The sequence below is a fragment of the Larus michahellis genome, chromosome 8 (assembly GCF_964199755.1).
Source record: "Larus michahellis chromosome 8, bLarMic1.1, whole genome shotgun sequence".
Classification (NCBI taxonomy): Eukaryota; Metazoa; Chordata; class Aves; order Charadriiformes; family Laridae; genus Larus; species Larus michahellis.
The window spans coordinates 35,874,195-35,889,224 of NC_133903.1; the positions used below are offsets into that span (position 1 = coordinate 35,874,195).

Below are 15,030 nucleotides of genomic sequence, written 5' to 3' on the forward strand. Positions count from 1 at the left end.
ATGCAGTGGTTCCTTAAATCAATTTGACAATGAAATGTACCTTTACAGAACATACCTTGATCAGTTTTAAAACATTTGCAACAAGGAAGAAGTCTGTGCTCTCAACTATATATATGTGAACTTCCCAGAGAAAAAACAGAACAAGAAATCTGCAAATGCATAAATAAAAGCAGAATTTGGTTTCCATGATCTATCTGTACTACATTGTTTTTTTTTCAGGAATTCATTCATCTTTGCCAATACTTACACGGAAGGAACAATAAATGAGCTATATGTAAAGATTCATACCAAGATATTCGACACCAAGTCTTTCACATGACTCCAAGCAGGCTTTTTTTGTGTTTTCATAGCCATAATCACTATGCCACAGTTTGGTAGTTATCCAGAGGTCCTCTCGCTTCACACCGCTCTCTTTGATGGCTTTTTGGAGAAGGGATTCACAGCCATATCTTTTTGCTGTGTCAATATGACGAATGCCACATTTTTGTAATGCATAGACCACAGCATCATGAGAATAGCCACCTTGATGGGAAGTACCTAAACAAATAAAATCACGAGTGAATTGTCAGTGGTGAATTATGAGGGACATGTTTTATAATTCGTTTTAATTTTTGCTTTCCTTTTGTATATTGTCACAGAACCTTCTTATTCAATTTTCATTTCCTAATAATAAAAAAATAGGAACTGACAGATTTCTAGGCTGGGAAAATACATAAGGTGCTAAAACGTTGACACTGATCAGAGGTAACTCCACCAAAATCAAGTATCACCAGCGTTTAACTGTAAAGAAGTTATTTCAGAAGCCAGGCTGAAGACCATCAAAGAGAAAATACATACTTTATGGAAAATTAATTTATGGCACTTAATTTTCATATAGGAGCACAATATTTACAGATTAGAATATTAACAATAAGAAATAAAATACAACTTAAAAAGCAATTTACTTTGCAGAAAGCATATCCCAAAGCCTTTACTCTGTTGAATTCCTGGTAGCTTCAAGTTATTATTACATTGTACAACCCCAGACAGGGCCATACATGCACGTGCAATTCACATAATGTCAAGTTCAGCAATAACCAAAACAATGGAATCCTACACAAGAGTTACAGAAAGGGCATAAAGGGAGTTTCAGTAACAAATACTGTAACTCTTATTGTGTAGGTATTCACTGGATATGTATTTTGCATGTCAAGGGGACGGAAGGAGGAGGAGACTCAGCAGGAAAAGCAACCAGCAGGAGGACTGTCAGATAAAGAACTGGTTGAGTGCAAGGAGGATGATGTTTCTACTTACCCTTTCCTGTTAGTTGTTTTTCCTGCCATGAGCCCCTCACCCATTCACCCTCACTCAAACACTTCTCACAAACAGTATTTTCTACAGTTTGTTGGAGGAAATGCTCAGTCAGTTCCAGCCAGCTACCAAAGCCACCTTCTAAGATGATGATGAAAGGCCCTAGTGCTATAAACAATAGTCATCATGCAAATGGCTAGGTCACTAACTTCAGAACGGCCCTGTGCAGTTGTGACAGCAACAGGTCTTCAGCCACTGCTGAATATAAATAAATAAATAAATGAAGGACTCCAGGTCAAAGAATAGTAATATAGAGTGAAATTTGTATCTGCTGTTAACATTCTCTTCCCCTCCAAACATAATATTTATTTCTACACCAAACACTATCTGCATGTTATGATATTAACTAGTGTATATGGCTACCCAGACTGTCAGAAAAGGGAAACAAATGAAAACACACACAGTTACCTTAAACTCATCCTTAGAACCTCCCATACCTGAACTGGAGAGAGATCACCTCTAGGAGTCCGCATGACTTTCTCACATATGTTGTAACAACACATGCAAGAATGAAGAGAACTTGCAAAAGTTTACTTGCTTGTAAGGCAAGCCAAGTTCTCCTAAATGCCTATCATTTTTGTTCATTCCTAATTTTAGAAGGAAAGCCATCACCTCCTCCGTAATCTTGCTCAAAACTTCAAGTCATTTAAAATAAGACATAGTATGGTATGATATCCCACACATACACCTGAGGATCACGACATTCTGCTGATCGCAATGGGACAATCCCCACTTTATGTTTATGACCTACAAAATGTGGACTATTAAATTCTTGATTTATCTTCATGGATTTTAGAGTGATGAAATTCTAATACTATATTCCTACAATTTTGAAATGCCTATCATAAGTATTTTACCTTCCAAATGTAAACAAAGTTTTAATGTTTTACAAGACAAAACTTTAAAACTTTTCGCTATAGCCACTAATTATAATTAATAACTGGCTTAATTTCCAAGTCAGATAGAAATAGATGACCCTGTAACTTGTTTTACATCAAAATAAGTCAAGCTAGGTCAACTTACATTTTCAAAACAGGTATTTCAAAATCCTCATGAATTTTTTAAGAACTTTACATGAATGCAATGCTACTAAATCTCAACTACAGGCAAAGAATATATATGGAATAATTACATTATTAAGACCCTAAAGGAATTTTATTAAAGAATTATATAACTAGCATAGAAAAATTACTATACTTTTTCAAAACAATCCCTTCACTTTTAATAAACTGGTATTGGTGCCAAATAAATGAGGTTGTAACTATTGTGTCTGTTTCTGGCTGAATGGACATTTCTAAGCACTGAATGAATGGAGTTCATTTAGAGGTCTTGCAAATGGACTCCGACTCTTCATGCATAATGGATTTCAGTAAGAACATTTAGGACAAACAACTTTTTTTTTTATTTAACCCTTTTAAGTTAAAGGGAGAGAGGGGGAAAGAAGGAAAATTCAGAATAATTTTGTTATTGTTCCCCATTCAGTGATGGCATGCACACTTGTTTTACAGGAAATAAAGAGAACAAGATCAGTCTGGAGGGAATTATCTCAATTTCTATGCCTAAAAATGAACTACAACAGACTTCATGCACTAAATAATAATTAAAAAAAAAAGCTTAACAGTTCTTTAATATTACCACTTTGCAAGCCAACATAAGCATGAACAACAAGTTTCTAAGTTAATTATGCTATTAACATAACAGGTTAGACTTTAGAAATCGAAGTTTTCTTGTGTTTACTCATTTGATTAAATATTTTACAATTCATAGATGCAGAGGGTGCCAAAAGACGGTGGAGTGACTTAAATTTCTATTTTTTTACCTTTTAAATCCAGACTTCACATTATTTAAAGACATTAACATTCTTACATGTTCGGGATTACCATGTGTTCACAGAGATGTAATTCACACTGTACATGTATATTTAAAGACAAAATCCTATCTCGCATTTAGAACTAATATGAACTAGTAACCATTGAATTAATATATTTTTGTTCTAGAATTCTCTGATAAAAAATAGGAATTCCTTATAATAAATGAGGTCAAATATAAATAAGTCTGGAAAAGCTCCCTATCTTTTAGGTCGTGTTTTAACTTGTTTTTCTAGGGGAATAGCACTGTTCTCTCACTGACTGAACTAACCCAAATTTGACAGATCTTAAGATGTCTGAGATAATTACATTCTAACAGATTTTGTGAAAATTGGAGGCTGGGAGGCACCAGGATATTGCACTGCAACCACAGATAGGTCAAAGGACGCAAATCCCTTGAAAACTAGGCTTAATTAGTTACGTTGTTCTTGTTGTCATGATTACTCATCACTTTCTTGATATCCTGGAGTACACTGCTATCAAAACTGGGATGAGAAACATGCTCTGGCAATCCACAAAAAGTTCCAAAGATTATTAGGAAGGCCGAATCCTGTTCACAATGCAGTTGCTACAGTGGGGGAAAAAAACATCAAAGCAACGCAAAATCCCACAGCCCACAACTACCCCCTGCCCCGCCCCCCCCCCACCCAAGAAAAAAAATCAACAACATCCCCCCAACATCAAAATGTAAAACAATTAACAAACCAAAACACTACCCCCCCCCTCCCAGTTTTATGCACCGTCTCAGCTGACTCTCAGCCTCATTAAACTTTCTGTTCTCCTTCACGGAAGCTGCAGAACTACAGAGAGAGATCCAAAGCACCAACAGCTTTTCAAAAGAGAAGCAGGACTTACTTTCTCTCCCTTTCTCCCTCCCTTTGTGCAGGACTCTGTCTTCATGTTCTTTGTGAAATATGAAAGTATTATTTATCTGAATATATAAAAATGTTCTGTGATGTGTATAACTTTGACTACTTGAAATCAATGGAATCACCTATATTAGAAGAGTTCCTGTTAGTGAAACCCCAGCCAGGATATTTAGAGACCGTATCAGAGATTAATGATCTTCTGACATCAGTACTCAGTACTAAATTAAGAACAGTTGGCAAACAAAACACCTACAAAAATGCCTACTCCTTTGCTGATTTTTTTATCTCCAAGTAATCATTTGAGAAAAGAACTCTCAAAAACAAAAGCTCAAACATCCTTTTATCAACGTTTACATACTCATCATGTATATATGTTATTGTATACCATAACAGGCTTGAAATACCTTGTTCTATTCATTTTATTTCTATTATTTCAACATTACATCAACATTCAGGCCACATATCACATCTTATGAAAATATTAAAGTTTTTGTGTCAAAATCAAGTTTGATTTCACTAATTACCTTATGGCCAAATTTGATGATAAAACATAAACTGTTGCTTACACATAAAGCAAATGAACATATAACACATTTCAAGTTTTATTGCTACCTATTGACAAACGCACATGCCTCTTCTATGAAATGGCTCAAGGATAGACAGTCCTTACTTGTTGTCCTTCCTTACTATCTTACCTCCTCCTTCACCTACTTCTGCATTCATATGATCCTCTGACAAGCTGATTCAGTTTGTTAAATGGCCAAAAAAGTATATAGTTTTAGAATTACTCATAAACCTGAATAACAGTCAAGAGATAGGGCAAGTTCCCCCTTCAGCAGCAGTTAAATAATTTTATATACTCAGTGTTTTTATATATTCAGTAAAAGAAAAAAAACACAAATCACAGTGGTGTTCAAGCCAACCACCAAATGACCAGAAAGACCTCCATGAACTTGTCTTCTGAAGCCTTTCTTTCCATTATGTCCCCCAACACCATCCCTAGAGCTGCTCTCAGACAACCAAACAATGTCACACTAATTTTCTATAACCACAGCACTAGAACTCAGGTGTTCTTACTGCTATACTTTGGAAGTTTTTACTTAACAGGGTCAGTTACTCTGAAAACCATATTTAGCACCACAAAGTATTCCTAGCATCCTCTTCTTTTCTAGAGCGTAGGGCTTTCCTCTGCAGCAGGTGAAATCAAAGTCAAGCTCATTATGAAGCTATAATACTCTAAAATTTTCATAAGGTGGCTACAGAGTATTTCCAGTTATGAGATCAAAATCTAGTCACAATCACTTTTACAAAATAACTTGAACATTTTACCCAGAGTCCAAGAGTGGCATCTTATGTATGTATAATAGAGCAGCAGCCCTTGCAGAAATGGAACCTATGGAGTTGATGGGCTTCTAGAAGAACTGGTAGGACAACGTCAACGATAACTGAAAGGCACTGAGCAGACTTGTATTATAAAACCAATGTTTTGGTCAGAACTAAAGCAGCACACGGGTTTATCTAAAACTCAGTCATTTAAGGACATCAAAGGACAGCAAGGAGCACCCTGCCAGTACTGCAGTAAGGCAGGTACTTTCATACTGTAACAACACACCGATATAAAAAGCTTCACCAGAGAACTCCACATAGGGATCTTTGTTGTATTTACACACATTTTATAGCATTATAGCTGTACTGTATGGATGTGGTACTTTCATGTTCCTAAATAATATCACTATGCTAATGAAACATTGTTAATAGACCTGGCCTATGTAAAGTGTAGATATTACACCATGAAGTTTCTCTTGCCTCTGTAAAAGCAGAGGCAAGAGAAATAATATCCATAATATCTGGATTATGGATTTTATTTTTTTTAATATATAAGTTTTACTTTGGTCATGTTTTTTATTTTTTTTTGCTAAATATTATCCATTGCTTAGTGAAAAAGGGGTCACTCCAGGACTGTTTTTTTCCTGTGTGACTCAGATAGAATAAGCTCATAGAATTCAATAACACTAAAAGTAGGCGAGCATGATTTTAAACTCTGCAATTCCACTTGCGCAGCTCTACATAGGCACCAAGAAACAGAATACAGGAATAGAGCCTTGCTGCAATGCAAAACGGTAGGAGAGAGCCATTACGTGTTTATTATGTATCCAGGGAGAGGGAAGCCAGAACTGCTACTTTTCTCTCTTCCTGAGAGGAAGGAAGAAACGGCAATGAGCCATTGTTGACAGACACACTCTATTCCCTCCATCCCAAAGAGGCTCTGACTGTAAAGGATATTCAGCTCATCTACTGTAAAATGACTGTACATCTCTGATCACTGACCTACCATTTATCTAGTCAGAACATTATAAAGGAGGTATTCAAAGCAACTTCTCAGAACGCGTTTCACAACAAGTGCAGAAAATCTGGAAGTAGCAGCTATCATCAGTGGGATGCTATGGCTTTGATATGGCACCAATTCACTAATGTATTTCTGGCAACAAAAATACACTATCACCCAAAAAATGCAAATATTTTTTCTGCAGGAATAAAGAGCTTTCCACTGTAAAGCACCAGTTATTTAAATTATTCAGCTGTTGTTTACAAATGTTTTTATCATGGAGAACTTCTCAATTAAATTTATAGGGAACAACAACTCTGGAAAGCGACCTATGCATTTGAAAGGCAATTATGACTGTGTAATCCACGTAGAAATTTCATAAGCAGAGCAGCAGCACACATTTATTTAAATGCCTTTACACACAGACTGCCAAATCTTGAAGGCTTTTCTTTCACTCCACACTTTCCCACAGCCGTGAGAACTATTTCTCATTAACAACCAAATTGGTTTCAGATGCTCTGCTATAAGATGTTACCTTAGAAACCATTTGGTAAAAGACTGTGGCTTCCTTCCATAGAAATCTCAAGCAGTGAAAAGGCAGATTTTCTGGCATAAATCAAATCCAATTTCTAGGGTTCACTAAACCTTTTCTCCTCAGAATAATGTTTTGTGACTAGATCTTAGCAGTTAATAGTGCACGAAGAATTGCTGGTGTGAACCAGTTTTAAATGATTTTCATTCTATTCCCTTTGTTAACTCAATTGAAATTACTTCCAGTACGCATCATACCTTGATAGAACTTTTAGCTTCATAACTAATAAGGATATGTATAATTTACAGCAAACGGACTGAATAAAAATACTGTTATTTTCCACCCCTTTAATACATCTCCTTAAACTACTCTATCTGATAAAGATTACATTAATTGGTTAGCAACATTAGACATTTGGAAATACTTCACAATAAATGAGACAGACCTGTGGCAATTTTTCCATCCTCCAAACAACTGCCACAAAAAAGAACAATCAAAAGGAAAAAAAAAAAAAGAAAAAACCCTAAGCCTACACTCTGTGCTTAAGTAGGACATTATCATAATCATTCCTGCTGTGAAATTTGACCTGAAAGTAAGTTATGTAAATAATTCACAATTAAGCATAATCAACATACAATTAAGTTGAGCGACAGCAACTTTAAAAGTGTGGTTCTCCATGAGACCAAAAATTCAAAAACACTTAGAATATTGTAAAAAATAATATTACAGAAAAAGTTATAAAGAGAACTGCAATTTATAGTGACTTGTAGCTTAGAAGATGAAAATATACGTAGAATAACTCTTCATTGTAGGATTCCAATTCAAGATGACATTCGAGCCAATTTTGACATCATAGCAGCGCCCTTTATACCTACCAGACTACTTGCGGAATCAGTGCAATTGTGAATCATAACAAGATCCTACTCCTGCAACATCACATGACAGTGCAAGATCTGCTACTTGCAGTGTCCCACCACTAACTGTGTTCATGGCTTGGAAGGACAGCAGCAACCTAGCTATCTGAACAATAAAGAGTGTTTCAGATCAAATGCAATTTTTTCCCCACATCATCTAAGAATTTAAAATGTATTTTCCTCAAAGTTTCCAAGACAAACAACATTTCTTGTAGCCCCTTCTCTCACATCACACATTCAACCTCAGAACAGTATGTATTAGAATGCAAAGCACTTCCATTCAGGCGTTAAGCCTGGGGAACAGAGCTTACGGCTATGAAACTGATGTAAAGCCACAAAGGTGGCTTTACCCCTTCTCTCCCCTCTCCCCCTGTAATGCGGATTTTGTATCACTCTCTGTGCTGGAGGTACTTGGCATAAACATTAGAACGACTGAAGAAAGTTTAGGAATGAGTACCTCCCTCCTCCCCATTTGGAGGCGTGAGGAACTACTGCAATTTAGGTTACAGCAGCAGGTAACATCACCATCAATGCTGCCAAAACCATGCTAGGGAGCTCCAGCAAAGAAAAAAAAAGGTACGATGACTAAAATCTGCTACATGAAGGTTGAAAGATAAAAGTCAGCTTTCTTTTTTTCCCCACAAAGTTTAGTAGCCTTTTTCTACATTACAGAAACATGGTGAAAGGTAAGGTAAATAACAAAGGAAAGGTAAATACACTGGAACTTGCTTTTCTGTTCATTTCAAACTGGTTACAAATAATTTGTTCATCTAGTGAGCAATTAAGCCTGTAACATATAAAAAGTATTAGTGGCAACACCAAACTTAAAAGCAAACTTAAAAGTGCTTCTATTAAACAGTGACAGAAACCTAAATTTGTTTTTTATTACTTAGACTTAGTGATGGACATTTAAAAATCATCTGTATCACATCAGCAACAGTGTGATTAGCAAAAAGAATCCAGCATGAGAAAGGAAGCTATCTTTCTGCTATTAAATCACAGTTCATATGTCAAAATATAAATAAGGTAAAAACCCTGGCCTCATAGATTTGTAGGTGTACGAAAAGAGCAGAAACAAAGCAGAAATTTCCCCAGAGAAAAAAAAATAATAAATTTCTGGACTCTGATATAAGCAAAAATTGGCCCAGAATTTTGCCACAGATGCATTTACTAGTACCCTTTAAAACAATGTTTGTACAGCGTTCAGTCTTTTCTAAAGACTAAAACGCCACGAGACTGGAAGCAGGGGAAGTTGGAAGCAAGCAAGGAAGGTAGGAGCTCAGCAGGTTTAGTCAGGTTAGGAGAGGACACTGCTTAGTTCCACTGTCTACAAATACACAGCTGCCTGGGATGGAGCCACATTTTGTACACGAGAGAAGTTAAATATCTGGAGGCCCTCAAAGCTCAAGTACAACTTCTCAAGGTCAGATCTACTGAAACTGTGGATGAATTGAGACAGAAAGATTTATAGATGTGGCATTTTGTTCATCACAAGAGGCTATTAAGGCAACTTGGTAACCATGGATGAGAAGCGAAGTCCCGGCAGAATAAAAAAAAATGGTTGAGACATAAAACAAAGGGAAGAAATAAACAGCCAATTCTTATTACAGGATAAGATTAATAGGGGGGAGTGCCATAGGTCTTGGTATCAGGACCACTGTTCCATAAATTTCCTTAAGAACTGAAGCCATGAAGAAACAAGAGCCATGAATAAAAAAAAGGCAGTAACAGTGGAGAATGACAAAAAGTAAAGGCTTGATTCTGCTGCCATTGAATTGAAAAGCAAAATCTCATTTGATTCTAATCCCAACAGGAAAGGGTCTTTTTTGACCACAGCTAAGTTTAAGAATTAATATGAGCAACTCCAGGAAGAATAATTAAAAGTAGGATTAGTAACGCATAATGGAAGGAAATGTTAAAATACTTCCACTCAGCATTAAGATTCAAGTTATACATAGCATTCTGATGAAAAAAAAGGTAACACAACCTGATGTAATGAAAGTAGAGTAATCCGATTCTATGCTTTTCTCCAGAAAAATCCCACTTGTGAAGAGAACTGGGAACAATACAAGAAGACTTGCATGGTTGCAATGCAAATGATGCAATGTCTTAATGCAATCAGCGAAGTCAATAAAACCTTACTTTTACAATTTATTTACTTAGATAAAGCTACAGCTGAATATGAGGAATCTTATCTATGGAACACCCTGAAATGAGGACAGGAGAGATTTTAATGGTTTCCCTCGAGTATGGAGGGATTCTATGTATGTGTCTATGTGTATTATTTTACCGTGTTAGTAGTGCAACATACTGACAAATGCAGTAAAAAAAAGCAATTTCAGCAAGTTAGTAGTGCTGTAAGTTAACTGACACCATATTATTTATTTGGATTGATTTTTATTCCTCCCAGGCTTTGGCTATTTCAGAAGCTGCTCAGAGCAGTACCTGTCTGCTTTCCCAGTTACAGTGCCTAGCATAATGGCACTGTCCCTTCTTGAATGATATCCCGTAAAGAACATCATTACTACTAATAAAATACTCTCTGTGTGAGACATGGGTAAGGCACAATGAGTATAAAGACTTGATTATTTTGTTTAGTAATTGCCTGTCCTGAAGGCCCTTCCCAAACAAGCATGCAATTAATTTTATACTTTAACAGAAGAGGATCATTAGAGAACTTTATATCTCATCAAGTTGTTATTAATTCTAGCTACCCTAAGGATTACATAGAAAGCAACTTTACAAGGAAACATTCTATGAATTTTTGGTATCGCCAGCACATCTTGTCAGGAAATCACATATTATTTGACCAACTCCCCTGAATTTCCTTATTACTGTGCCTGTCCCCCCCCCAAAAAAAAACCCATCCCAACAAACAACCACCACAAACCTCTCTCTTCTAATGGGACTATAACTGCCATGTCAAACAGAAGATAGTTTCACTAAAGACAGCCAGAACGAGCCCTAAGAGATGTCTAAAACTGGCATTTTTGGGTCCTTTTGTAAGGGTTTTTTTTTTTTTTTAGTAGAATAAAGCATTCAGAGAATGGTATTGATAAAATTCATGAACAAATCAAATACGTTTTACCACTAAGAGTCTTTATTGAGTTTCCCTCATATCACAAAGCCTTCCAACAAAGACTGATGCCATGCTGAATTTAACCATTCAGTACACGACCTTGAAAAAGCTTCCTAATATTTCAGTTACAGGAAGAAAAGCAAGAAAAGCCCTTGTGCGACTGAATTATATTCAAATTCTTTAGAGGGTAGCATTTTTACCCCTCAGACTTTCAAAAAAAAAAAAAAAGAAAAAAGAAGGAAATGGCAACTTTCTAAGTGGGGGCTTCCTACTTCACAGGAGTAAGCAGGAACAGCACAAATCATATGCATTTTTCTTCCAAAGCCTGAAGAGGATGATGGTGTGTGTACCACTTTGACAAGTGATCTATTTTTGAAGATGTTGCTTTAGATAAGCACCAAGTATCCTGTATTTAAATTAAGACAATGTAAGAATATGTAATTCTCTACTATCCTACAAAGACTCACAAAGTATGCAATTCTTAGATACATGTAGCTCTTATGAAAAATTGTAACAACACCAACTTCAAAACTGACATTTTATACCAGTTATTTGCCCTGTATTTCTAAAACACTAAAAAAAGTAAGTATTGCAAATATGGAAATAAATTATAGCTATTTTACTAGCAAGATAATGAATGTATTGATTTTCTAAAGCAATCTACAGCCATCATGAGGTAATGTACTCTCTGAGGCTTATCTCTACACTTGTATCAAGTATTAGGGCCAAAACGCCAATTCATTTTAGAGTTAAGCCTACTCTAGTTGAAAGCAGCCTTTGTAATGAACATTATCACTGACCGTAAACATGCCTGACCCTCTGCATATGAATAACATTGGCTAACACAATTGTTAGAATCGAACCATAAGAAACACAAAGTTATCAACAGTTTTTATAATCATACAATAAACAAGATGTAGATTATTTTTATTTGCTAATTAAAACTGTAGCTATACAGCATATTTCTAACACAAAGGCAGGCTGCCATAATAATCAGTAGGTGTCTCAGGAGAGTCAGCTTGTTTTACTATTGCTAGTAGACTTGTTTTTCTGCTGGACACAAGACAGATACAATACAATACGAATATGCATGTAAGTAAATACAGAATTTTGGAGGTACAGAATTTGGCATGTTACTCCAAGTAACCTTTCAGACAGATCATAAATTTTGCACACTACATTGTCTTCTCTGGTGTACAAATTCATCTTCCTCACTAGAGATTTCAAAGGAAATGGATCCTCCTCACCAAGAACACTTCACGTATGCGTGCACAGAGCGTCAGAAAGAGAATGGTAACCTAATGAAAGATCACTTAACCTCCTCCCTTCCCATCTTCCCTTTTGCATCAAACATCGACCAACTTATTGAGCTTCTCCTATACAACTTTGGAAGCCAAATCAGCTGTGACATGGAAACTCATTTAAAAAAAACAGGAAAACTCAGTTAAAAAAACAGCACCACAACACCTTTTGACAACTGAAGCTTGGACAGAAAGATATTTTGGACCGAATGCACATTACATGTCTCCTACTGCAGCTCTCAGCTGCTGCGAAAGGGGTTTCATCACTTGGAAATACCTTGCATATCTATCTGAGCTGCCTTCCAGTTGACATGACTGGATAGTCGCAAGCATCTTAACATAGTATATTTATCTCTCTCTGAAGCTTTTAAAAAGATTATCTAGCAACAGAGGCAACATACATATCTGCCCTCTCAAAGATGACTTTTCACACATAACAATTATGTCTGCATGTTTAGAGGGATAAGAAATGACAAAGAAACAACCAAATCTTAAATCCTGCAGAAAATGCATCCTCATTAAAGTTCTCCTCTACTTTACAGCTGAGTAAAGAGAGTTCTCCTCTAATTTTATAGCTGTGTAAATTTTTTGTGCTGCAAACATTAGTTAATGCAGTAAAGCTGTAACAAAAATAAGTCATTAATTGGTAAAAGAGTAGTTAAGTGGGAACACCTACCATAGATAAAGATCTCATTGTGTTAGGCTGCATATCATGGTATTTATAGCTTGACCACAAATTCAAGCCTGGTGAGTCCTGAGGTTTTTTTCCCTCCCCTCTCCTTCTTTTCTTAAATCCACAATGTTTTGTGGCACATATCACAGCTTTCTTAAAATTATGTGACTAGTTCTCATCTATTACAAGATCGTCAAAAAACTGCAGAATGTATAAACAATATGTCAAGTGTTACTCTAGTAAGACAAGAACAGATAAATGACGTCAAAGAACCAAATCCTGCAGTTCATCACACCACTGTAAGTCAAAAGAAGCTCCTTGAAAGCCATACCTGACAGAAGTTATTGAGCTATAAAAATTCAAACTTAATTCTCTTAACCTTGTATGTTACTATCTATTTTATTGTGGTTTGAGTTCAGGCTTGACAATCAACTCCTCAGTACTTACTAATATAATGAAAGGACAGTGAGCAGCATGCTATTTGGTAGAGCATACAAAGGAGCCTTTCTGCCTATTTTCTAGTCAGCTTATTCTTTCAATCGCCTGAAAAATGTATTGCAATCACCAGTAAAAAATGATGGTTCTGCAGGTAGTCTGAAATACATTTCAGCAGGTACTGAAACAATGGACATAAGACAACTGAGTGAGTCCATTCTCTAAAAAAAAGACTATTTATATTTGTTTTTATAAATCTCCAAGCGAACTAAATTGGCAAAAAGTTACGGGTTAAAGCAGACACTCCCCACAAAAAAAAACACAACCCAACAACATAGGCATTTTTGCTCATTATATAGGGACTGTGTAAGGGATAGCTGCATCAAGTAATCTTAATAGATACTAAAATAACAATTTCAGGCATTGGGTAAAACCAGTTATGAACATTTTGTAGAATTCTGAATTCTTTTTTTTAATTTTTTGGCTGATGATGCTGAATTGCTAAGGCTTTTCAACTAATATGTGCAGCTCAAATGACTTTGGGTCCTCCGAAACAAGCATTACAAGCCCTAGCTACTCACTTAGTGTTTCTGGATGAAAAAACAGTCCGATTAAAACCAAAGGCCAACTTCTATTGACTTAAGTGGCTTAATACACTCTAAAACCCACAGCTCCAATTTTGCTCTCCTTTATACTAATGAAAATCCTAAATAATTGCTCTGAAGTCAGTACATATTCATAAGATAAAGATGAAAAGAGCACGAGGGTCATTTTATTTTATAGCTTAGCTTGATACTTGTGTGACTGATTAACTCCAGTGTCACAGACAAGTAACATAAGTGCCTTTGATTTGTATGTCTATGTAAAATAATGGAAGATCTGGGATATCAAATTGACCCATGATAAAACTGCATCATGAAAAACTGATTGAGAAGGGTACTTATGTTTTAGTATATGTTATGAATAAAACAGGCTTCTGGAAAGACTATTAAGAAGACACAGAAAGAGAAATTCAAATACTGTGCCAAAAGAATCTGAGGCATTAATCAAGAGATTAATTAACACCTTACTTTTACAAGAAATAAAAACTAATTAATGTCAACTATATAAAAAGACAACTATTTAAAAAAAAAAAAACAACACAGAAAAATCTGGTGAAGCATGCAATGGTCATTGGTAAGTGTATGGTACGTGTATGCCCCTTCGTGGCGCACCCTCCAGGCACTCTTTGCTGCATCTCCCATTTTGGAAGAACGAATAGTCTTTTCTCTGTTACGCACACAGCATAGACAGTACTCTGACATCACAGAATTACTGGTATTAACCCTCCTCTACTCACACGGTCCTATGCTGACTTGGAAAATAGCCTTTAATCATTTAATACTTTGGTTCTTTTGAACTGTTAGCAAATCCACCGAGTAAATGGATTTGGAATTCAGAATAGTATAAAACTGATATTCCCATGAAAGAAGTACTTTGCCGCCAGCCAAGCTTGGGTTTATACCATCTACAGTCCAGTAGAAAAGAAAATCATTTTCCCCTTTTCTCTAACAGCTGAAAGAAAAGAAATGCTTTGCTTGCTTTGTGGGGAGAAAAAAAATTAAAATCCTTCTTTTGAATTTCACAGACAGTTCTATGGCCCAAATTCTCATTGCAGGAGTGTATTCTGGTCGGCCTGTAATT

At 36.0% G+C, this 15,030-nt stretch overlaps 1 protein-coding gene across 3 annotated transcripts in view; it reads right to left on the bottom strand.

The window, feature by feature from the left end:
• The window catches only part of LOC141747925 (putative oxidoreductase ZK1290.5), a 49,899-nt gene that overhangs the window by 33,718 nt on the left and 1,151 nt on the right, over positions 1-15,030 (bottom strand). For all 3 annotated transcript variants that reach the window (XM_074598956.1, XM_074598954.1, XM_074598955.1), the window contains exon 2: positions 289-537. In XM_074598956.1, the coding sequence (XP_074455057.1) occupies positions 289-537 (249 nt within the window). The remainder of the gene's footprint in view (positions 1-288; positions 538-15,030) is intronic.